Raw genomic sequence first — 23835 nt, 5'->3', positions numbered from 1 at the left:
CCTCAGAGAAACACAGCTCCAAATCACACTGAATCTAGTGATGGACAGAGAATAAAAATATATAAAAAATACTAAAATAAAATTTAAAAAAATAAAACACAAAAAAGGTAGCTATCTAAATGTAGGTGTCAAGACTTTTCTAGTTTCAGTCTCCTTTTACAGCCAAAAGTAAGAGATAGGTACCGCTAGTGGGTGAATACATTTTCAGCTGGGATGATCTGTCTTTCAAACATACCTTCTTCTGCTTTAGAGACAGGCAAAAAAAAAAAATATCTATCTTTTTGGTGGTAGGAATCAAATGAGATGGTCCTCTCATCTCTCCCTGGGTGCACATGTACTTACAAAGACATACAGTATCCCTTCATGGATTCGTTTTGAATTAGCTTGGAGGAAGCTTTAATCAGTGGATTAATTTGAGAAGAACAAAGCTTGCTCCATACGAAGCAATGAGTTCAACAGTTCAGTCTACGAGTCAGTCTTGCCTGGCCTCTGTGGCCTTCTCTTTTTTCTTATTTTGGATATCTCTCAGAATAACCTTCTAAAGTTAATGTTTTGTAGCTTAGTGATCTGTTGCAAGACATTGCACAAAAAATACTATATCAGAGTGTTCAAACTGATTTTAAAAGAAGAAAATACTGTGCAAGTTAATTAAGCTAATTTAATTTTATTTTCCATCCCATAGACAAGAAATGCACTATCACTTTCTGCTATTATTTCAGGAATTGACTTTGAGTAGTAAAAGTCTTTTAGAGAAGAATTGGTACTGGAAAGTTCATTATTAATTAAAAAATGTAACAAGTTTGTAGCTTGCTTTGCAGTATGTTCTCACATTTGCAGCTGCACAAACAAAACTGCACTTCCCAAATTACTGTATGATCTAGTAAACCAAGATTTTCATTGTTCCTAGGAGAGCATTTTTAAATGAGCTGGCAAGTCACTTACAGATATTGGTAGTAACCTATTGCTGTGGGTTAAATGTAAAAGATATTCATGAATTTTCTGTCTCAAATTTGATGGATCCATCTGTTGATCTCCAAATAAGTACTTCTGCACACTCTTTGCTATGTGCTTAATTTTGTGCATGCAACTAAACACGCTGACCTCTAGGACAAATGCTTACATGTTTTCAGGGTTTACTATACGGAATTTACTATAGAATTACAAGGTGCAGGTCCATTAGATAAAACATAATTATTCACATTAGGTAGCACTCAGAGACCACAGGTGAGACAGTTGGACTATTGTGCTAAACTTTTTACAAACATCTAGCAGAAGTCTGGCCTTTCTGTCAGCTGTTCATAATCTAAAATAGACCAGGCAGTCAAGACACTGAGAATTGAGGCTTGGGAATGTGAAGTGATTTGCTCTGGAGTATGAATTTAGTTTCAGAGGTTCAGTGTCCAACATACTGGACTTCTCATTATACAGTTATATTATAGGGGGACAAACATATGAGAGAAATAAATATTTGAGAGTATCATATTTGTGATTCAGGGTTGTTTGGTTGTTTTGTTTTATCTTGACCATAAAGATCTTAGTCTCTTTTTGTTCACCTTCACATTCAAACTGATTTTAGTTGAAGTATCAATGTAATATTTCTAGTTATAGTGCTTTAGGTGTGATGATACCTAAAATGTGATGTGTGCCTTCTAAATGCAGGAGATTTTTTAATTTTTTTTTTTCCCAGAAGAAATTTACCATGAAAGGGCAAAAGCAGGTGATGATTTTGAAGGTGCAGGGTCTACAAAAAGAAAATCATCAAAGTTACGATAGGTACTTCTTTCATTAAACACAAATAACATAAATGCATAATTTTTAAGAAACTCCTTTTCCCCTTTTTTGAATAGCAGTATTTATATATATCCTTTTTTTTTTTTTTTTTTTTTATATTCAAGGCTGTTCTTAAGATAGCAGTAGACTGGTCCTAATACAACTATAATGTTTTTCATCTGTCCACTTTATATAACGCTGTTTTCTCTTCTATAATCCTATCTATCAGCTCACATCAGTGACTTAACTGATGAAGGTACCTCATTAAAATGGTCGTAGTACTGGGACTTTTTCTAAATGCAAGAGCATAATTTAGCATAAAATCAGCAGTCTCAAACATAAACTCATGGAAGAGCATATTTGTATCAATTTGTACTTAATTTGCAGGCAAGATGTTTGAAAACTACATGGGGATTAATTTGGATCACTTCCCTTGTGATCTAGAGCTCTGGCTGACTTTGCATCCTCTTCCAGGAGATGGAGGTCAGTGGAGATCAGAAAATGTGGGTTAGGGAGGACAGAGGAGAAAGAGATGTTGGGATGTCCTGTGCAAACGGAACAAACAGTTGTTTTGACATTTGAACAGGAATCTCTCATCTCAAAGCTGTTCTAGGAATTGTACTTAATCACTTCTCAAGTCTTGAAGCATATAGATTGCATATGCATATAGGTTGATAAATCATTTAACCTTGGGAGATAGGTCCTTATTTAGATTAAATGATTCTCCCTTCTGTACTGCATCTCACTTGTAGAGCTGGCATCTTCATATAGCTAGGCTGTTCCTCTTTGATGGAGTTCTTTAGAGTAAGAAAATTTTTCCAGTATTTTTACATCAGTGCTGTCCAAGGATGGTACATAGTAGCAGAACAAAACAGAGAGCATATAAGTGTGATCCACATGGCTTCACAATACTGCAGTCACTCATCAAATGAAAGCCTTCATACGCTCCTGTGATGGCAGGGAAATATAATTCCTTACATGTGTTTTATAGATGTATTTCTATCTGGGGTTGAGCAAGTGTATTGGGTTTCTGTGGCAAGGTTTCAGTAGTGGGGTGTGTGTCAGGGGTGTCTTCTGTGAGAAAAGACCAGGAGCTACCCCATGTTGGACACAGCCAGTTGCAGAATTCCAAAATAGTCTCACCACTGGTCAAAGGTGAGTTCACCAGAGAAGCTGGTGGCACCTCTAGAATAAAATATTTAAGAAAGGATAAGAAACACTGTACACCAGCTGTGAGAGAGGAGTGAGAAAATGTGAGAGAAACATCCTGCAGATGACAAGGTCAGTGAAGAAGGAGGGGGAGGAGGTGCTCCAGGCATTGGAGCACAGATTTCCCTTCAACCCTTGGAGAGGACCATGGTGGTGCAGGTTACCTCCACAGAGGACCATGGTGAAACACATAGTCCCTGCAGCCCATGGAGAGCCCATGCAGGAACAGGCTCCTGGCAGGAGTTGTGGCTCAGGGAGAAAACCCTATGCTGGAGCGGGTTTTTTTGACAGGAACTGTGTCCAGTGGGGGACCCATGCTGAAGCAATCCGTGCCTGAAGGACTGCACCCTGTATAAAGGACCTGTGCTGGAGTAGTTCTTTAAGAACTTCAACCCATGGGAAGGCCCCACATTGGAGTGTTTGAAGGATTATATCCTGTGGAAGGGACCCCATGCTGGAGCAGGGGAAAAGAATGAGATGAAAGAAGCAGCAGAGACGAAGTATTAAGAAGAGACTGCTACCCCCACTCTCCGTTTGGATGTCCAAAGCATTGGAGGAAGTGAAGAGACAGCAATGAAAGAAATCCCATCTGGAGAAATTTGGTAAAGCAAACTGCTTTGATTCATGTGGTTTTGGTGCTTCCACAGTTCATAAATGTATGGCAGATCTGTGGGCCTGTCATTGTATTTAATAACAGCTTGCTTCTGCCTGAAAGAGCTTCTAGTGCTTTCAGACCTAGAAGCCTGACACTTAGGGGAAAGCATTTGAAAAGGTAGGTCAATGCTTTGTTTCAGAGCTTGTGTCCTGGAACACCAATAATGAAACAAGACCAATATCATGTAAATACGTGTTTGGGTATGTCTCTGTAATTATATTTGTACGTACAAACAAATCTCACAAACTTTCCCTCATTTGTGCTATTTTCATGGTAATGATTACACCCATATTTGGACTCTGTCTTTCCCTTCTCTGCTTGGAGGTTTTAAATTTTATGGATGTAACTTCTGGAAATCAGTGAATAATAAGAAATTGTCATTTTGTTTTGTTTTGTTTCTAAGGATTTTTTTTGTCTTTAAAGTGTGGAACTTGACTTTTCAACAATAACAGGAACTTTGGGAAGTCTTTCACAGAAAAAGAAGACCACATGTGGCTTGACTGCATGTCTCAGTAAACCCTGCAGAGTACACATTTTGCTATTATGGCATTATGATTTCTTGTTTTCATCTGAAGGTTCCATGTGTCACACATTCTTTTAAAGTGAGAGTACTAAAACATAATTCAAACTGCTAGAATAGAATATAACTAATTCATATTATAGCTACTGTAGTAACATTTTCTTGGCTTTTTAGTGTGCCACATACAGCTTATTTTTGATAATCATAGAATCACAGAATCATAGAATATCCTGAGTTGGAAGGGACCCATAAGGATCATCAAGTCCAACTCCTGGCACCACACAGGTCTACCCAAAAGTTTAGACCATGTGACTAAGTGCACAGTCCAATCGCTTCTTAAATTCAGACAGGCTTGGTGCAGTGACTAAACTGGGGAGCCTGTTCCAGTGTGCAACCACCCTCTCGGTGAAGAACCTCTTCCTGATGTCCAGCCTAAACTTCCCCTGCCTCAGCTTAACACCATTCCCACGAGTCCTATCACTGGTGATAACAGAGAATAGGTCACCTGCCTCTCCACTCCCCCTCGCGAGGAAGCTGTAGACCACGATGAGTTCCCCCCTCAGCCTCCTCTTCTCCAGGCTGAACAGGCCCAGTGACCTCAGCCGCTCCTCATACGTCTTCCCCTCTAGGCCCATCACCATCTTTTGTCGCCCTCCTCTGGACACTCTCCAACAGTAGACCAATGGCATTGCTAAATTTGTAGGTGAAAGTCATATGTGTAATACTGAAATCAAGTTGTCAGCTCTGAAGAGATGTCTTGTTTAAAGACAAATTATTATTCAATATATTTCAAAGTATGCTCATGAAAGTCTATTTGTCACTGCTTTATATTTATGGGGGGAAATCTTGAACAAGATTATCATAGAATGCTAATATGAGACTGTGTTTAACGAAGCATAATTTACTCCATTTATAATAAGTAAAATGCCTTTAGAAATGTAAGAAAAATAGATAAAGAATTGGGGAATCCAGGTAGTCATGTCTGCCTGGAGGCATTTTCTGAGAACAGTAGTGAGTCAGAATGCAAATCCTCGTGGCGTTGCTGATTTTTGTGGTCGCTGCTGATTACTGTAAAATTGATTCAGGAGCTTTGCAGCATCTCTGCATATGTTTAAGCCTAATCTCCATAGTGTCATAGGCATTTTTTCTCTCTCTGGGTATTGTACTGAGTAAGAAAAGTTCTAATAACCTTCATCTTAGTATTTTTTCTTATCAAGGAGCAAAGAAGGACACTATTCAGTAAATTCCCAGTCTTGATCTCAAGTATAGCAGCATACGTTTTCTTGGATCTGTTATTTCACGACTTTAATGATAGTCAGGTAATGTATTATTGCATTTGGATGTAGGCAGTGACAAGGATGGTTTGCTTGAAAAATGCAAAGAATTATTCTTCTGTTATTTTTAGTGAAAAATTTTTCTTCATATCAGGTTCATAACATGTAATTTAATGAAATTTCTAGTTTGGCTTTTTTCTGTTGTTGATTTGTTTGTTTGCTTGCTTGCTTGTTTGTTTGTTTTTAATTTGAGCTTTAACTCATTTCAAAGCTTGATATTGATTTCTTGAAATTTTCATCATGTAAAATCCTGCTGTATGGACTGTGTGTTAAGAAAAGTACATTTTGCCCACATAAACCTGGAAAGAAGTAAGGCAATGCAGAGCTTATCAAAGGTTTTCTCTAAACTGAAAATATATCAGTAAACTACTACCTATGTGCACAAGATGTAGATTCAGCTGTTTCAGTTGGTAAAGTCAACTGAACTGTGCTTGCAAATAGAGGAGGACTGACATTTCACAGAATGACAGAATACTTGAGGTTGAACCGGACCTCTGGAGGTCATCTGGTCCAACCCCCCTGCCAAGCAGGATCATCTACAGCACAGGATGGCATCCAGGTGGGTTTTGAATCTCTCCAGAGAAGGAGACTTCACAGCCTGTCTGGGCAAGCTTTCCCAGTGCTCTGTCACCACCAAAGTAAAGAAGTGCTCTTTCATACTCAGATGGAACTTCCTGTGTTTCAGTTTGTACCCATTGCTGCTTGGCCTGGCACTGGGCACCACTGAAGAAAGAGTCAGGCTTCATCCTCTTCACACCCTCCCTTAAGATATTTTTATACATTGATAAGATCCCTTCTCAGTCTTCTCTTTTCCAGGCTAAATAGGCCCAGCTCTCTCAGCCTTTCCTTATAAGAGAGATGCTCCAGTTCTCTAATCATCTTAGCAGCCCTCCACTGGGCTTTGTTCAGTACATCCATGTCTCTCTTGCACAGAACTGGACACAATACTCCAGATGTGGTCTCATCAGGGCAGAGCAGAGGGGGAGGATCACCTCCCTTAACCCTCTGGCAACACTCTTCCTAATGCAACCCAGGATCCCGATGGCCTTCTTGGTCACAAGGACCCATTGCTGGCTAGTGGTTAACCCGCTGTCCACCAGGATTCCCAGGTCCTTCTCCACAGAGCTGCTTTCCAGCTGGTCAGCCCCCAGCCTGTACTGGTGCTTGTACTGGGGTTATTCCTCCCTCGCTGAAGGACCCTGCACTTGCCTTTGTTGAACTTCATGAACTTCACCCCACGCTCCAGCCTGTCCAGGTCTCTCTGAATGGCAGCACGTCTCCAACTAGCTCTTCTTTGTTTGTTGGTGCTATGTCCAGCAGCACACCTGTCCTCATTGGCTCATCTACCACCTTTGTTAAAAAGTTATTGTCAATGCTCTGCAGCAACCGCTTGGACTGTTTGTGCCTAGCTGTGTTGTCTTTCTAGCAGTTGTCTGGGTGGTTGAAGACCACCAGCAGAACCAGGGTGCGTGACTGTGAAGCTACTTCCAGCTGTCTATAGAAGGTCTCATCAACTTCCTCTTCCTGATCAGGTGGCCTGTAGTAAACATCCACAGCAGTGTCACCCATGTTAGCCTGCCCTTTTATCCTTACTCATAAGCTCTCCATTCGCTCATCATCCACCCCTAGGCAGAGCTCCATACATTCCAGGTGCTCTCTCACATAAAGAGCAACTTTACTACATCGACTTTCTGGCCTGTCTTTCCTAAAAAAGCATGTAGCCGCCCATGACATCGTTCTGTCATGCAAGCTATCCCACGATCTGTAATTGCAATGAGATCAAAGCCCTGCAACCCCACACAGATATCAGATTTCCTCACAGAAAGAGTTGTAAAACACTGAAAAATCCTTTCGCAGGAGAAAGTAACATGCATGATGTGACAACAGAACTGAATGAATGATTATACAAGAAAGACAGACGAAACAAATACTTTAAAAGGTATACAATAAGAAATCAGGAGGTATAGAGGACATTTACTGCAGAAATCAAACCTTATGTTAGTGCTGTCAATGAAAACTGAGACTTGCAAAGGGTGTTAAAACAACTACAGAATGTCATTTTTATCTATAAATTCAAAGGCAGGAAATAGGAAAATAATTGAGTCTGTTACATATTGATAATGGATTGGAAAATCATGAAAATCTGGATATGGACTTAAAACTAATAGATACTGATTTTCAGTAAGGAAGGATGCTGACCTTAAAAGAAGAGTTGTGATGGCTAATGGGAATAGGGAAACCACCTCACATAAACATATTTATTTTTAAAAGTGGACATAGAACCCATCAGCCATGGACCTAGCAGCTAACATCAATAGTCTGCGAAGCAATGGAACAAATTTTGATAGAAAGAAAACTTTAAAGTACAGCTATAAACAAAAACTGGGATAAAATGCAACCAGAAATTACTACGATAGAAAGTATGAGATTAATCAATATCTTCCTTTTGCCGAGAGAATGAAGTAAAAGAAGCGTGCTCCTAAGGGAAGTGATTTATGAAAATAGAGGCAAAAAGAAGAGTTTAGAGAGGTAGGCATGAAACCAGCTAAGGGGAAGTTTGCAACAAATGCAGTTAGAAGAGGAGGTAATAGGCTGGAGAAGCTTGGTGGTGGAAAGGTACTATGAAACTGATTTTATAACAGACATGGGGTTAAAAAGTCATAGTACCATGATACAATTTGCTGGTGAGGTAAATACAGAAATCTCTAGAAATTCAGAGCAGACTGAGAAAATAACTGTGGAAGTAAATAATTTTGAGTAGTACAGTAATAGACGTGACATACTGGAAAGTTGTACATTGGTGACTAATAAAAATATTATACTATAAGCAGAAAGTCATCTTTTGGAAATGACCCAGGAGGAAGAGAGAGCAGAATTTTGATTCTGAGATGATTGTCAGCCATCACTGAGAATGTAAATTTAGAAAAAAAGAAAAAAAAATGTGATCTTAGGATATGTCAGCAAAAGTATTTTACAGTAGAGATGGGTAAGTGTAGAAAGAAGTAGAAAGCCTTCAATTGAAATTCTAAGCAGGTTGGTCAACTGAGTTCAAGACAGACAAGATGAAACTGAGAAAACACAGAACAGCACTTCAGGGAATGATTAGGGGAATGGAGAGACAGTCATCTGATGGGTCTGGGAGAATGTATGGAGAATGTATGCAGTGTGGTCCAGCAAAGCAAACACTAAGAGGGTTTTAAGAGCTGTGTATCAACATATTGAAGGGGAACTTAGGAGAAGGAAGAAAGCTTTTTAACCTTTAAAATTACTTATATATAATCTGTCTATGAAAATCTTTAGGTTGAGGGCTGAAACACTGGGACAGCACATAAAATCCCAGAACTGCCTTCCAGTGACTTGTTCCAGTTCTGGCATCAGAACTGGATGAATTGTCCAAGTCTAAGGAGAAAAATGTACAAGTTCTATGTTTGCTTTTTATGATGTAACATGAAACAATTAAAGATGAACTGTTTTTGAATACTTCCATTTGCTAAGTGTGTACGTGGTTCCATGACTGTGATGATCTTGCAGGGTAACTGTGACCTTCAGACTAGAAGAGAGGAGGCCTCTTATAGAATCATAGAAGCATTAAGGTTGGAAAAGACCTCCAAGATCATCTGGTCCAACTGTATTCTTCATAGATGTCATCTAGTTAAAAGGGCATGACTTAGGTTTTCCCTGGTTCTGTGCATATGTAGGAACAAGTTGGCAGGAGGGAGGGATGTGGAACAGGAGAGCATAGGAAATACATGCTTAGGAAAAGTATATGATGACCACTGAAATGACTTTTGCTTTCTTCATTTACCATGATTATGGGGTAGGTACTACTGTTAATTATCACAGAGTTTCTAGTAAGTTGTTTTGTGCTTTCAAATAAACGGGATGCTTTTCACCGGGCCATTTATGAGTTGCTAGAAAGGCAGTATTTACTCAGGAAAATACCCTCGTGTCTGTTTTTATGTGCATAGATAAGTAAAGCCCTTATCCAATCTGCTGAAATCAATAGAAGTCTTTCTCTACGTCTTAAATGAGCCCAAGAGCAAATCAAAACTCAGAATATATATTCAGGTCATTTGTTTTCTGGTTCTGAGGTTGACACAGAGTAGAAATAAAGGGTTTGGGGCAGTAGCCTGGTCACATTGACTTACTACATTTTCCTTCAGCTGTTCTCTTAAAAGTCAAGGAAATTATTCATGAAATAGGTTGTTATTCAGTGTGTGTAGTAGTCTTAATGCAGCACAAGGGCTCTGTGCTTAAATGGGAATGAAAGATCCATATTGCCAGAATTCAAAATGTCCAGATTTCACTCGTGAGGTCAATTACTTATTTTGAAATGTGAACAATTTTCTGCTTGAAATAATGGAAATGATCAAGCCCTATTAATGTACAGAGCTATGGCTAAAACAGCATACACTGACTTTTCACTGGCATGCAAAAATACATGATATTTAGTTTGTATTTTATTTTAGAATTAAATATATATAGATAGATAATGTAATGTTCTGTGACTAGGACCCAGAAGTGACAAAATGTTATTTAGCTATTTATTGGTTTCCAGAATGAAACACATGTAAATACTGAAGTTAACTATACAGGCAGAAATGGAAATATTCAATTTATGGAGTTGGGGATGTTGAAATGTGTAAGTATGTATTTACAGATTTTGTCACTAGGTGAACTCTGTTTTTTTTTTTGTTTTTTTCCTTCCAGTTTGCTCCCAGTATTCTAGAGGAGTTTTTGCCATTTTTGGACTATATGATAAGAGATCAGTACATACCTTGACCTCATTCTGCAGCGCCTTGCACATCTCCCTCATCACGCCAAGTTTCCCCACCGAAGGTGAGAGTCAGTTTGTGCTGCAGCTGCGGCCATCTCTGCGAGGAGCCCTCTTGAGCTTGCTGGATCACTATGAATGGAATCGCTTTGTCTTCCTGTATGACACAGATCGAGGTGAGTTGCAACCCAGCTTTATTATCTTTTTAGTTCGATTGATTTTTGCAAAAACTGTACATTTTTATATGGTATTGAGAGACTGAGGAGTCAAATTTTAAAGAGCCTTTGAGTTGAAATACCTTCGACTGAGTAGCTCTGTGGCTGAAGGAAGAATTTGTTAGCCTGCAAATACTGGAAATACTGGAATATACTGCAAATACTACAAATATTGGATGCAAATAGGATGCAATTGACCAGTAGAAGCCTGCATTTTAAGTCATGAATGCTAAAACATTTTAATTAATGTTAGTGAAACAAACAGTTCAATAAGCAGATTTGTACAGATCAGTTCACTTTTCAGCTCACTTCTTAAGTGACAGCAGTACAAAGGAGTTGAGAGGACCAGCCACGTTTTTGCTGCACCTGCACTTGTATAAGCTGAGATGTGAGCTCATTCGGTCTTTCAAGCTTTGGGAGGTCAAGGTAGAGGCTCACTGAATGTGAGGCCCTCAGGCTGCAGCAGAGAATTGAAGGTAGGAGATGTATCTACATGGCAGCAGCAGGAGAGGATGACGCAGTAGCCATCTCTGTCCACTGCTCCTTTCACGTGGAGTTACCTCTGCAATTGACCTTGCTTTTATAAAATTCATGGTGCATTACAAAAGGCCACATTTCCTGTTCACATCTTCCATTCCACATCCCAGAGCATCTCAGAACCTTTTAAGTGGTAGAAAACTGCAAGTGCATCACTGCACCTCACCACTTACTGTAGGATTGTGAAGTAAAATCTCACATTCTCCATGTTGTGCATTCATTTGTTGGCAAAGCATTTTGAGTATGGAAGAGTATTTAGCCAACATGGCTGAGCTTCTGTGAAAGAGGCAAGATTTTTACGTCGATGGCTTATTTTCAGGGGAAAAGTGAGTGGCATAGCTGTAGTCAAAAAATTATTTTACTACAGCTGTTTCAATATAGCTCCCCATGTGGACAGGCTATTCTAAATTGAAGTGGCTTTATTCCAGTGTAATTATTCTGCAGTAGAAATAGGGAATTTTACTGACCTAACTAAATCTGTTTAATTATTTGAGTATGGCTGTAGAAGTCAATTTTATTGTATATACAAGCACTACATTTTAGTGAGAATTTTGCTTGATAAACTGCCTAAATACCTGAATTTAAATAAAAATGATTAATGTGCCAAAATGAAAGGGTTTGCATTGTTCCATAATTGTTGGTGTTTTTTTGTTTGTTTGTTTGTTTAAAAAAAAAAAGATATTTTTTTTATGTTTGCTGGACCAACAAGGGAGCTCTGGGAAGCATTATAGAACACACTAGGTAACATACTAGAACAAGTCCAGAGAAGGGCCGCGAGGATGATCAAAGAGATGGATGGAGCACCTCTCCTGTGAAGACAAGATGAGGGAGTTGGGGTTGTTCATCCTGGAGAAGAGAAGGCTCCGGGGAGACCTTAGAGCGGCCTTCCAGTACCTGAAGGGGGCCTACAGGAAAGCTGGGGAGGGACTCTGTGAGGAAGTGATAGGACAAGGAGTAACAACTTTAAACTACAAGAGGGGAGATTTAGATTAGATATGAGGAATAAATTCTTTATTATGAGGGTGGTGAGGCACTGGAACAGGTTGCCCAGAGAAATTGTGGATGCCCCATCCCTGGAGGTGTTGAAGGCCAGGTTGGATGGGGCTTTGAGCAACCTGGTCTGGTGGAAGGTGTCCCTGCCCATGGCATGGGGGTTGGAATCAGATAACCTTTAAGGTCCCTTCCAACCCAAACCATAATGTGATTCTGTGATTCTATAACTGAGAAGAGAAAAACACAGTGAATTTAAAAGCGTTCTTACTCAAAACAGTAATGAGGAGCAAGAAAACAAGCACGCAATTACAGATGTGATCCTACAAGTTCAACAATTTGTCAGGAGAAGAAGTGCACAACCTGCAGTCACCTTTCTCATCTAAATTCACATGCTTAATTAGATTGAGACATCATTTTTAAGCATGCAATATCACACCAAGGGCAGTTACAGAACATCATCTATAACAGTATGGTTAATAAATGATTCCTATGGCACTGAACTCAGCAACTCTGAACACATTGGTGTGTCTTTGATAAAGAGATGACACTTGCCAGCTGGATGCAAGGAGTGCTACACTGGATCATCTCTTAAAATCTGAATAGGTCTTGTGACTCTATTTAATGCAGGAGAAAATAAGATTTGATGTACCTTTAAGTAGTAGGATGACTGTAAAGATATATCCTTGATGAATAATTTTCACTACCATTCCACAACAGAAATTTTGAATGCAGAGCTCAGATATGATAAGAAAAAAAATAAAAATAAAAATAAAAATAAAGGAAAAAATATCATCTTTTGATTCAGTGTAATCAGAAATATATATATATTTATATATATATTGATGTTGAGTTACATAGGATCTCTGTCAGTGAGGCTGGAACTTAGTCATGTCTAGATTTTTGCTAAAGATGCTTCCAGTCCATGCCAGACACTTCCCTATCTCTCTGAGAAGCTCCATCCAACCAAACTGTAGGAACAGGAATCACTTTGCCTTTTGTTTTTGACACCGGGCCTGCAAATTGTTCTTTGCAGCTTAACCAGAAAACTATAAATAAATTCTTATGCAGGAAGGTAAACAATAAGTATAAATTCCAGCCAGACATAGTAGCTGTTTAGGAAGAGGACAGCATTTAGAGGTGTTGTTCTCAGACCTGCTTTCCCAGTGTTTTCATCCGACTTGCTTCTTGCTTCTCTTGCATGCAGCTCAGTTGCTGCTTGCTCTTAAGGGATGAACATTTAATTTCAGGTATTAAGGTGGGTTCTCTGCTGTATCACTCTGTTTATCTCTGGACAGACACTCAACTCCCTGTAGAACCCCAGTCTTTTTGCTACCAGGGGTGTCTATGTTAAGCATTTTAGTTCAGGTCAGGAATGCACTTCTGCTGCAGCTCTCCAAGTCATTGCCACATACCACACCTGGGTTTATGCCGTGGAGTTGTCTTGGTGCTCACAAACTCCAGTGAGATGGTGGCTTCAGCCAGTATGTTAAATCTCCTTTTCTGACATTCTTTCAGTCTTGTCGTCTGGAAAATCACTGTCCTGTGTCAGAATGCAGATAGTGGGAAGAATGACAAGGCTACAAAATGAATTGTAACTAGCAGGGGACATTACAGGCTTTGCAAAAAACATCAGACCTGATGACAGAAAATGCAACTCGTTACTTAACAGGGAAGGTGAGCAAGTAAGGAGGAGGTTAAAACCTCAAAGGCCCTTTGGTTTCAATACATCCTTCTTTCTCCTACCCTCCTTCCATAAAAAGATTTAATTATGACCTGGTGCTTAATACAATTAATGTAAACAGCAATTACTATTAACAGCAAGGTGCCAGGAACACAGACAGAACAGGGAAAGAGCAGGCTGAAGAACACTCACACAAATTACACAACACATAGCAAGGAAGGCCCAAAATGAAAGCCGTGCCTTCCTGAGATACCCAGAGGAAAAGGGAAGTCCCACAGAGGTAAAGTGCTCGGTTGATACTTGATGTCATCATAAAGGAAGATAAATGAAAGGACCAAATGGGCAGACCAGTAGAACATTTGGTTTATATATGTTCTTTCATTGTGATTGAGAGGTATTTGTTTTATAAAGAGGCAGACAATCAAGTGGGAATGTGCATCTGTAAATCACTGTGGCATTTTTGACGGGGCAGAGGTGTGCCTAGGGTGGTGTTTTGCTAGTTGTTGACAATAATTTCTAGCATCAGAAAGCAAAAGTTGGAGCCTAAAGCCACAGAAGAAAGTTGGAGAAGTTTGTGTGAGGTGTGAGAAGCTGTTTAAGCTTGTGTTAGCTGTCCATGCTTTATGCAGCTGAGAGCTGGGATGGCAGCAGTTGCTGATAAAATTGCAGGTGTTACCCAGAGCTAAGGGAGCCCGTGGTGGAGACAGTCAGAGGGGCTGTGGGGCTGCAGGGGACACCAGGGAGGACTACAGTTGTTGAGCTGGGAGGTGCTTTCACCAAGTAAAGCAGCCATTTGAGTCCAGCCCTGTTTCCCAGCAAGAGTTGTCAGTCCCTGACTGTGACTAAAGAGCAGGAGGGGGAGAGCCACCAGCTGGCCTAGCAGTTGGCTCAGCAGAGGCAAGGACTGTAAAATAGTTATAGTTCTCCTCTGGAAATTAGGCATTGCATGTGAGCTGTTTATGTACCGTGTTGTGTTATTTTTTTCTTTGTTCCTTTTAATTACATAGTGTTCATTAAACCAACTCAGTCATGTTTGCAGGTGAGAAAAATCAGCTCAGTGTGCACAAGATGAATTTAATTTCCCTACATTTCTGGATAGTGTTTTTATAGGAACTCCTTTAAAGTTGAAGCCATTTTATTTTATGAAAATCTAAACCTGGCAGAAGAGTTACACAAGTGCTGATGGCCTGTTCAAATTAATCCTATGCTACTTAGAGTAGCAAAATGCAAGCTTTTATCTTTTGAGCACTTGTGGACGATTGGTGAGGTCTCAGATGTCTGGAGAAGGTAAAGAAAGGTATAGGAAATGTATAGCTCTCCCTCTTTACTTTGAGAGAGATTTTGGAATTGGTTATTAATAATCAGTTTATCAGGCTAATCTAATTTTCTCCCTTGGCAGAGTAGCTGTCACAGCAGTAAGTGGTAGGTCTGGTGTAACTTTGTACCTCCTGTGATGATGCCTCATGCCTGAAACAGAAAACAGAAAGGCAACTATAGCCTGGTGTCTGGAAAATTAAGAAACCATACCCTCAAATAGTTGCTAATGACACATGTTAAAACTAAGAGTAGTTCTCAGATGAGGTGCGAGGAATTTGTCTTTGCTCTAGTCTAGTGAACGTCCAGTGTGAAGTTGAGGAGAACAGCTTTTGTGGATGCCCAGCCTCAGTGAGTTAAACAGAGTGATGCAAGATAAGTTGAAAGTGATCTTGCTAGATCAAGGAGGTGAAGTATGATAAAGGCTGTGCAAAGGTTAAATTTAGGAGGGAAGAACCGAAGGTACAAAGTGCAGAATAACTAGCTTGGCACTAGTATGAGAAATATTTCAGGAGTGGTGGAGAGCCTTAAAAATAATGCAATTCAATACTGTTGTACTGTTTCCAAGAAAGTCGATATTATATTGAGATTTGGGGAAAAAAAAAATTGCATATGGGAAATGGAAGCTGGATGTTGCTCCCTCTCAGCTGGCTGAGGTGTTGGGTTTCACACTTCAACAGCAAAGATAAAAAATATCTGCTAGCTGAGGAAGTGGAATGGAATCGAGTGAATAAGGCACACAGAGGATGTGATGCTGGCAGTACTGTGTCCCACCATTTTTCCTTGGCATCTGAAAACACTAGGTACTGTTCCTGGCTGCATCAAAGGCATTTGGTATGAGCATGGAGCAAGGATCAGGCATCCGTTGCTGGAATGACACTGTTGTTACTGTTGACCACATATAGATATCACATACATAAATTTCAAGAGTCCAGAGGAGAGGAGTAATATGAAAAAAAAAATAAGAAATTAAAAGCATGACCTGTGGGGGGGAAAAAAAAAAATAATCTTAAAGAACTGAGATCATTCTCGGAGAGAAGCTCTGTTGAGGAGCAAAGACCAGTTCTTTTTTGTACCCACTGAGATCAAGGAAAGAATTAGAATTATTTTGCAGGAAGGCAGATTTAGGGTGTTAATAAGAAAAGTGTTTCAGCAAGGTCAGATAAGCACTATAATATACCGAGGAGATTGTGGGAATTCTTACCATTGGAGGTTTTAAGGAAGAGATTAAAAAATATCTGCAGTGGTGATCTGCTTTACTACATCCTGCATCAGATGATCTCTTAGGTCCCCTCAGGATTTATATTTATGTAATTTTCATGATTTCTTCAGAAAACTGGGAATGGTTTCTTCACAGTACTTGAAATTAAGTACTGTGAAAAATTAAGATAACTTAATTTTTTACTATGGAGCAACTTTCAATAATATATTATTGCTATTCAATTATATATATAACCTTTGTAAAACATTTAGTATGTTCCGTTATTCAAAAATCAGATCAAAAACATTCTAAGTGACTTAAGACAAAAACACTGTAAAATCAGGTCGAAGAACTATAATTATAATATGGCACTCAATAAGTTGAGTTATTGTTCGCTGAGCATTCAGAAACTGCAAGAATTGGCCCTACATCAAGCTTTAGTTGATATTTTTACTGTGCTTCTGAACAAATTTGTCAATGTCTTAATAATGAAAAAGAGAAATAATATTATAGCAAGCTGGAAAGTTACTTCAATATTTAGCTCAATTGAAAGAGCTAGACTGCTGAAGCCAGTAACAATCTAGAAATACAACCTGTGTATTTATCCGCATAAAAATACTGAATAGAGACTCTTATTAGTGAAATAAGTTCAAAAGACCAAGTGCTGCTAATAAACAACAAATTGAAGATGAACATGCAACACAGTACTGCCAAGAAAAAGGTTTTGCCACTAAGTGCTGTTTAATTACTGATTGTGTTCTGCATAACACTGTTGAGCCTAGACCTATAGCATTCTTGCCTTAAACTGCTAGAATGTCAGGGTGTTTAGGTAAGCCTGAGAAACAGCAATTACATACTGGTTCATAGGGAAGATTAAGTTAGCAACCTGACTTTCTTCACTTGCAGTGGTCTGCTTGGTTTTGGGTCCTTTCTTTCATGATGTTCACCAAGAAGAGTTTGCAAGGTTTCCCACAACAGGCGTTTTTCATTCTGCCAACCTTTGACAAAATGTCCAAGAATAAAAGAGAAACAGAAGCTCATGACTGTGTCCACTACCTGAAAATAAAAGTTTCTTATCTGCAGTGTGCAATTATTTACCAAACTTTTGTGAAACAAAGAGCAGAGATGTCATGGCATTGAAAAAATATTGAAATGATGTCTTTCAGAAAACAAACAGCATTAGATAACTGGTCTCATTGCTTTTATTACTACTTGTATTTTACCGACATTTTATTGACTACTCTGACATCTGGTCTGTAGGTTTAAAATTTTTGGTATTTTATGTCTTTACAATTGCTGAGATCAAGATCATCAGTGTTCTCAGCATGTCAGCTTTTTACATATTTCAGAGTAATTTCATCAAATCAGGTCCAATGGTCAAACTGGTTTGGAGATTTCAGTAGCCCTAATACATGCCAGGGAATAAGTTTTCACTTATGCTGTAGGTGAACAGAAAAAGAATCCTCACCAGATGTGTTAAAGAAGCCATTTGTCATCATCAAAATGGGCATCTAGATGGGCAGTGGATCGTGTCATACGTATTAGGATCCAAGTACCACTGTGTTTGTTGCTTACCAAAGTCATGTTGTAATTTTGTGCAGGCTGATCTGAAATGATACATGGAATGTAGAGAAAAAGTTTATAAAATATCAGTGAATAAAGAACACTGCAGTAAGTTTGTCAGCCCCTTCATATGATCTGCATCTGTCTATACTCAGTAATACCATGTTTCTAATGGAATAGACCAATCTGCCTCATCCAGTGATAACTGGTTTGTAAATATTTAGTTTTGCCAGTGTTAGCTCATTCGTAATTATACCAGCAACATGCCAGCTTGTCGTTATCTTCTCAGCAGCTGATAACAACTTGAAAATATAGGTAGTAAGTGTACACATGAAACAGAGATGCATCTGCATCAGTAAAAATACTATGACTTTCCATCTTTCCCTTGTCTTACCACCAAAGAGAAGCAATAATGATAAAACAGCATTGAAATCTAGTAATGAACTCAGAATTCAATACATTGGAAAATCTTCCAAGGGCTTCATTAAATAAAAGTACTCCTCTTGTTGATTAAAGTTCTTGAACATTCAGCAAAGGTGGTAATACAGAAAATAAATATATAGAAATAAATAAAAAAAAAAAGATCATTAGGTGTACAGATGAGTACCCTGACTTTGCTATTCCATATAAGATGTGGATCAAACTTAGCTGCATCAGCGTGCTTTGGTCATCTAGCTAAACACTCAGAATATGCAGTATAACCTAATGTGAAAACACCATAGAAATATATCAGTCAGGAAACATTAAATAAAGGGCTGCCCATTATCTTCCTGATAGAAAGAATTTGCTTTGTGTCTTGTGTCCACAGCTATATGTCTCTGGCTTCTGTATGCTTTCCTATTCCAACATCCTAAAGTAAATAGCATTTCTATTTCCAATGGGTTGTTCTAATAATTTCAGAGCAATTGCATCTCCAGAACCTGGCACAAACAGTTAATTTGTTGTTACCTGTTAATGTAACACTTTCATTTACATGGAAACATGTCATTTTCAGCTGTTTGTTACACACACATTCTGTATTTTACTTGAAAGCAGAACAATGTAATTCTGAATATATGCTTCCACTTATTCTCTGAAAAGAAAAGTTAACTCCTACGACTTATGAGTACTGTTGTGGCTCAGCACATTTCTGAGTACATGCTGTACCTGAATATATTAGTAGACATTGTTCTGAGAAGCATTTTTTTTCATTTGCTCCATATAGATAAGTCATAAATAAATGCACTGCAAATTGTATGTTGGGATCTGTATGCTGTAAAAATTAATTCTGTGATTATTTCATACTATATAAGAATGGGTAATTTATATGCGTACTAATAGGATTTTTATTTACTTTTTCCATAGATTAAATAAACTCCCTCCAGAAAACAATGCTTTAAGTAGAAATTAATGTTGTGATTTACTGATTATTTAGCTTTCTTGCTACTCTGCCTTTTGTTACATAGATATATATCAGTGATATCACCATTGTCAAAAATCTGCAAAAAAACTGTCTTTAGTGAAGGGACTGCAGCAACCTTACATCAGCATAGCCAAGAGCATCATTTCTAAGTATGAGGCTGTCCTATGTTTCCACTACACATTGGTCAGTATTAGTAGTGCAGACAGTTGATAGATACGACAACCAGCAATGCAGACCTCTAAAGAAGACCTTGAAAAGACTCAGACGAGGAAGCCAGCTACACATCCAAATGCTTATGCTTCAGAAATTTACTTCAGTGCGGACATCTGAGTCCCACAGCTGCTGTACATAGCCTTTTATATGGCCACAGGTGTTGGCTTCAGTGCTGGAGCACAGAGTGGTAGCAAACAAAGGGGAGTATAGTCGATGCTGCCAGAGACCAGACATAGTGCCAATTTAATACTGAATGTAAAACAAATACTCGTGCCAATTTGTTTCTAAATGCATTTTTAGTTAGAAAAATTAGCTTGTTTTTTGAGAACATTATCTATGTGTGGATGAATGTTCCAAGTTTTAATACAGTATAAAGCAGGCCTTTAAAAAAAATAATAAATGAACAAAATATATATTTACAAATAGCCCTACAGCATAGACTTACAAATACCAAAACATATGATTCTATTACTTTTTGCTGGTATTTTTTAAAAAAATAATTAAATTGTATTAGACCAGTTCTTAATGATCTCTCCCTCCATGGCATATTTTGTGATACAGTTATCCCTTATGTAGTACAAGTGACTTCTAGGGCACTGCAGGAGGAAGCAAAGGTAATTCAGCATTAGAGTATATTGTGAAGTAAATCTGTATGTTTATATCTGGACCTGGACATTCTTAATTCAGCTGATTAATCTGTTATTGTATCATCTATGCAGTCTGTAATTTTAGAATTACATTATCTGCTCCTGTGAAGAATGTATATTCCAGTGCATTCAGATTTTCACTATTTTGAGATACATTTTGCCTGTAAAAAGGCATTTCCCTCATTAATTGCAGCTGAATCCTATCTACATACATATTTTTACAAATAATTTGTCTTTGCTCAGTTCCGAAAGGAGAGGCGGAAGTGTAGAGATCCTTTTAAGATTGACTACTTATCACAGTACTACAGATGCTATTTCTGCCTCTGCACAGGGAATTTCCTGCACTAGTATTTACAGATAATAGCATTAACAGATGCTTCTGTTACCAAAACTGCAGTGAATGTTTGAGATGTTTAGCATTTTGCAATTAAAAAGAGAGTTACCAAAGGGTCCTTCAGTTGTAAGGACTCAAAATCTTTCTTTGTACCACCGCCTTGTTGGGTTTTAATATTAATGCACACCTGGATGCTGCAGGAAGTTTTCCTGTGGACAAAGGACATGTATTTTCTTCCAGTTTGACTTGGATTGCAAATGGCCAACATTTAGGGTAGTTTTGAAGATCTGGGCATAATAAATGACAAAAGTGCCAGGAAAGAGAAGTTGGGAATACAAAACTGTGGTTGCTAGTCTAGATCCCTGGAACAAATAGGCATCTTATGTTAATCTGTCGTTTGGTAAAAAGAAACTATCTGGGGAGTAAGGGCCTGTATTCTAGATCTTCCGTCTCCTAATGGAGAGCCCTGCTCAACATGGGACAGCTGTTACTCTGGAAGGTCCTGTATAGACACTTATTTCACAAAAACTATTGGAGCTAATTTTTCTCTGTAGACAGTTCAGAGTAAGAAAACTAAATAAAAAATAGCCAGTGTAGTTACACTTTACAAAAGCTGGACATGTAAAGATAATAAGCAGTACTTTTAAGTGAGTTTATTCAAATAAGTTCATCCTAACAGAAACGTAGATTTCTGTTATGAAATCATTTGATTTGTACTAACGAAATCAAGTGGAAAAGACAGTTTGCTTTCTAAGTAAATTTGATAAAACAAAGGCTTAATATATTTGTGTATTCCCATATTTTCTTCATGTTAAAAACAAAATACCCTATTTAATGGGATAGGTAGTTTCAAATAGATCTGATTACTCAAAATACTCTTAACAAACTTCAGCTACTGGAGTTACATATGCCTACTTTGCCAAACTATATAGTTTAGATTCGGTAATATAAAGGAGGTCATGAACCTGACCCTCAAACACAAATGACTATTCCAAGCACAGACCTATCAGTTACTGTTGGTTGTCTTCTTTTTGTGTGTGTTGATGAGATAGATGGCATTTTATAAGTTTGTATATGTGCAAACAAGTATGTGTGTGCTTATATATGCACAATAATAGTTATATTTCCTGGCTTTGTCTGGATGCAGAATATTTAAAATCATTTAAGTCTTGAAAAGCTTCCTGTCTTAGAAGCGCAGCTCATACTACTGAAAAGTCTTCTAGCAGTAATTTTAATTTTTCTTTTCTTTTTTTTTTGTCTAATTTGTATTTTCATTTTCATTAAGCATTGCTTTGAAACCAAACTTCTTTTACAATGTTTAGCTAGTATGTCTCAACATCCTCCATGTTTTATTTCAAAAACTGTTTCGAACAGGAAATTCATCTATACCAGTTTTCTCCTATGACAAGTATTCTGAAGTTTACTTTTCAAAGAAATCATGTCTGGGGAAAAATCTCATAGCTAATTCTCTAAAATAGTTGTTTTACTGGGAAAAGAACTGCCTTTCTCTGAAGTGTTTATTTCAAAAAACTTTTAGAAGATCAGTACGGTGTTGTATATATCTTTTAGGTTGTGCTTTGCACGAGAATGGTTTCATACCAAGTTGTGAGAAGATGAACTTTCTTTCTCCTCTGGACCAGAATTAGGGTTAGACCAGTTTTGGGTCCCTAATCCCATGTTGGAGTCATGGGCTGTGTATAGTGCTGCACCAACTTTATCTTCTTTAACTTCATAAACTCTGCTTGATAGGGCCTCCCAAAACTCAGTTTATCTATTTTGTTCCTCACATTTCCACTGGTGCAGGGAGGTTTAATTACCTTCAGCTGTGTTATCTCATGAATCACCTTAGTATCTGCTTCATTGCTCTCTGTATTTTAAACTTTCACATATTTTCCCAGATTTATTTGCTTGATTCCTCATTTCTTTTTGTCTTTGATCACTTTGCATTGGGTTTCTTTTCTACATCTTCTTCTACTTCATTTCCCAGTAAGCCTGATTCATTTTCAGCACTGGTGCATTATTTGAGCATCCTAGAGCATCCTATTGGCTTCTATTTCTGTTTCTACTGTTCACAATTGTCACAGGCTAAGGTTTTTAGCTTGAAATATTTTTTTTAAAAGTGTAACAGGAAACTTAAAATAAGTGTCTGTCTTTGCCTGCCATGGAGGAAAAACTGCAGCTCTGTTTCCAGGATAAACAAATAGCTATCGGTATATCTCAAAGGACTAGCACTCCAGTTTGAATGAAATGAAAAAGAAAAAAAAAATATATGGACTTGTTTTTATTTTAAATCAGTTTAGAAAAAGAATTAATTCAAGTTTTGCTTTACTTTCATTATTGCCGCTAAAAATGTGGATGGAATTCACATGCATGTATCACCAAACAGCAAAAAGAGAGGTTCACGAACTGCATTATCTCTTGTATCCTCAAATGCACTTCCAAGCTACCAGACAAGAGTGGTAATAGGAAATGCATAGAGGTGCAGTATTTTGTCTGTGCTAAGAGCTGAATTCACAAGTAGTTTAAAAGCCAAATTACATAATTTCTCCTCCCGCAAGTCAGGCACGTTGCGGTAGCCACCGCACAGCTGCTGGCCTGGGTGGCATCCAGGCAGACACAGTCACAATTGTCTCTTTTCATCTGGGTCATTCTGAATTCCTTCAACAGGAAATTGAATACAAGCAGAAAACTTTTAAAAACATCCCAGACATGAATCAACAAAAACCCGGAACATCTGCTCATCAAAGCTCATCAGAAAACAGTGTATTTTATTTACACTACTCTTCTGGATGTACTTAGAATGCCTAATGAGATTAGGGATCACTGGAAAATATTGCTGGTATGAAGTGTCCATTTCACTTTGCAGATTACAGGCATAATCTACACAAAGTATCTGAAACAATAAATCATATCCACAGGCACTGTTATTTTATGTATTTATTTATTTTAGTGGAAAGTGATGCAGTTTTGTTAAATCCACAGTTGGCACCAAATCCAAGCTGGCCAAAACTAGGTACAATATTTTAATCAATATTTCAATTTCTTTTGAAGATAAAATAGTGCTAGGAAATGAGAGTAGAAAGTGCATTTAAATAAGTGGATTCACCAAAAACAGTGAGGAGCAGTTTGTAGGGTCAGATACTCAGGTAGACAAGATTAGCATAACCTACTGACTGCATCCTGAACTACCAGGGAATCAGGCTACTGTATTTAAACATTTATCACTATATAACTTTTCTGATCCATAATCAGTCCTCATTCAGGATTTATGAATCCTCACATCCTTGTGAGAGGTCTTAATACTGGGGCAGGTCTAATTTCAGCTATTAGTTCACTTGTCCAGAATAAGAGCTCAGATACATACCCTTATTTTCAGCAGTTTGTATTTTTGTAGAGTTACATGCTATTACACAGGGAAGTGTTTAGCTCAAAGCTGAGTACTGAGTTATCTGAGCTACTTTAATTATTTCGGG

The 23835-nt window shown here is 38.2% G+C and overlaps 1 protein-coding gene across 9 annotated transcripts in view; it reads left to right on the top strand.

Moving 5' to 3' along the window:
• GRIA4 (glutamate ionotropic receptor AMPA type subunit 4) overlaps positions 1-23835 on the top strand; it is a 224400-nt gene that overhangs the window by 64492 nt on the left and 136073 nt on the right. For all 9 annotated transcript variants that reach the window (XR_013946757.1, XM_080580695.1, XM_080580698.1 and 6 more), the window contains exon 3: positions 10199-10438. Coding sequence is in view for 8 of the 9 variants with exons in the window: in XM_080580695.1 (XP_080436821.1) it covers positions 10199-10438 (240 nt within the window). In the remaining variant the exon portion in view is untranslated. The remainder of the gene's footprint in view (positions 1-10198; positions 10439-23835) is intronic.

The sequence above is a fragment of the Anser brachyrhynchus genome, assembly GCF_964034855.1.
Source record: "Anser brachyrhynchus genome assembly, chromosome: 1".
Classification (NCBI taxonomy): domain Eukaryota; kingdom Metazoa; phylum Chordata; class Aves; order Anseriformes; family Anatidae; genus Anser; species Anser brachyrhynchus.
The sequence above is the reverse complement of the archived record's forward strand: the minus strand, read 5'-3'. Positions and strand labels throughout refer to the sequence as shown.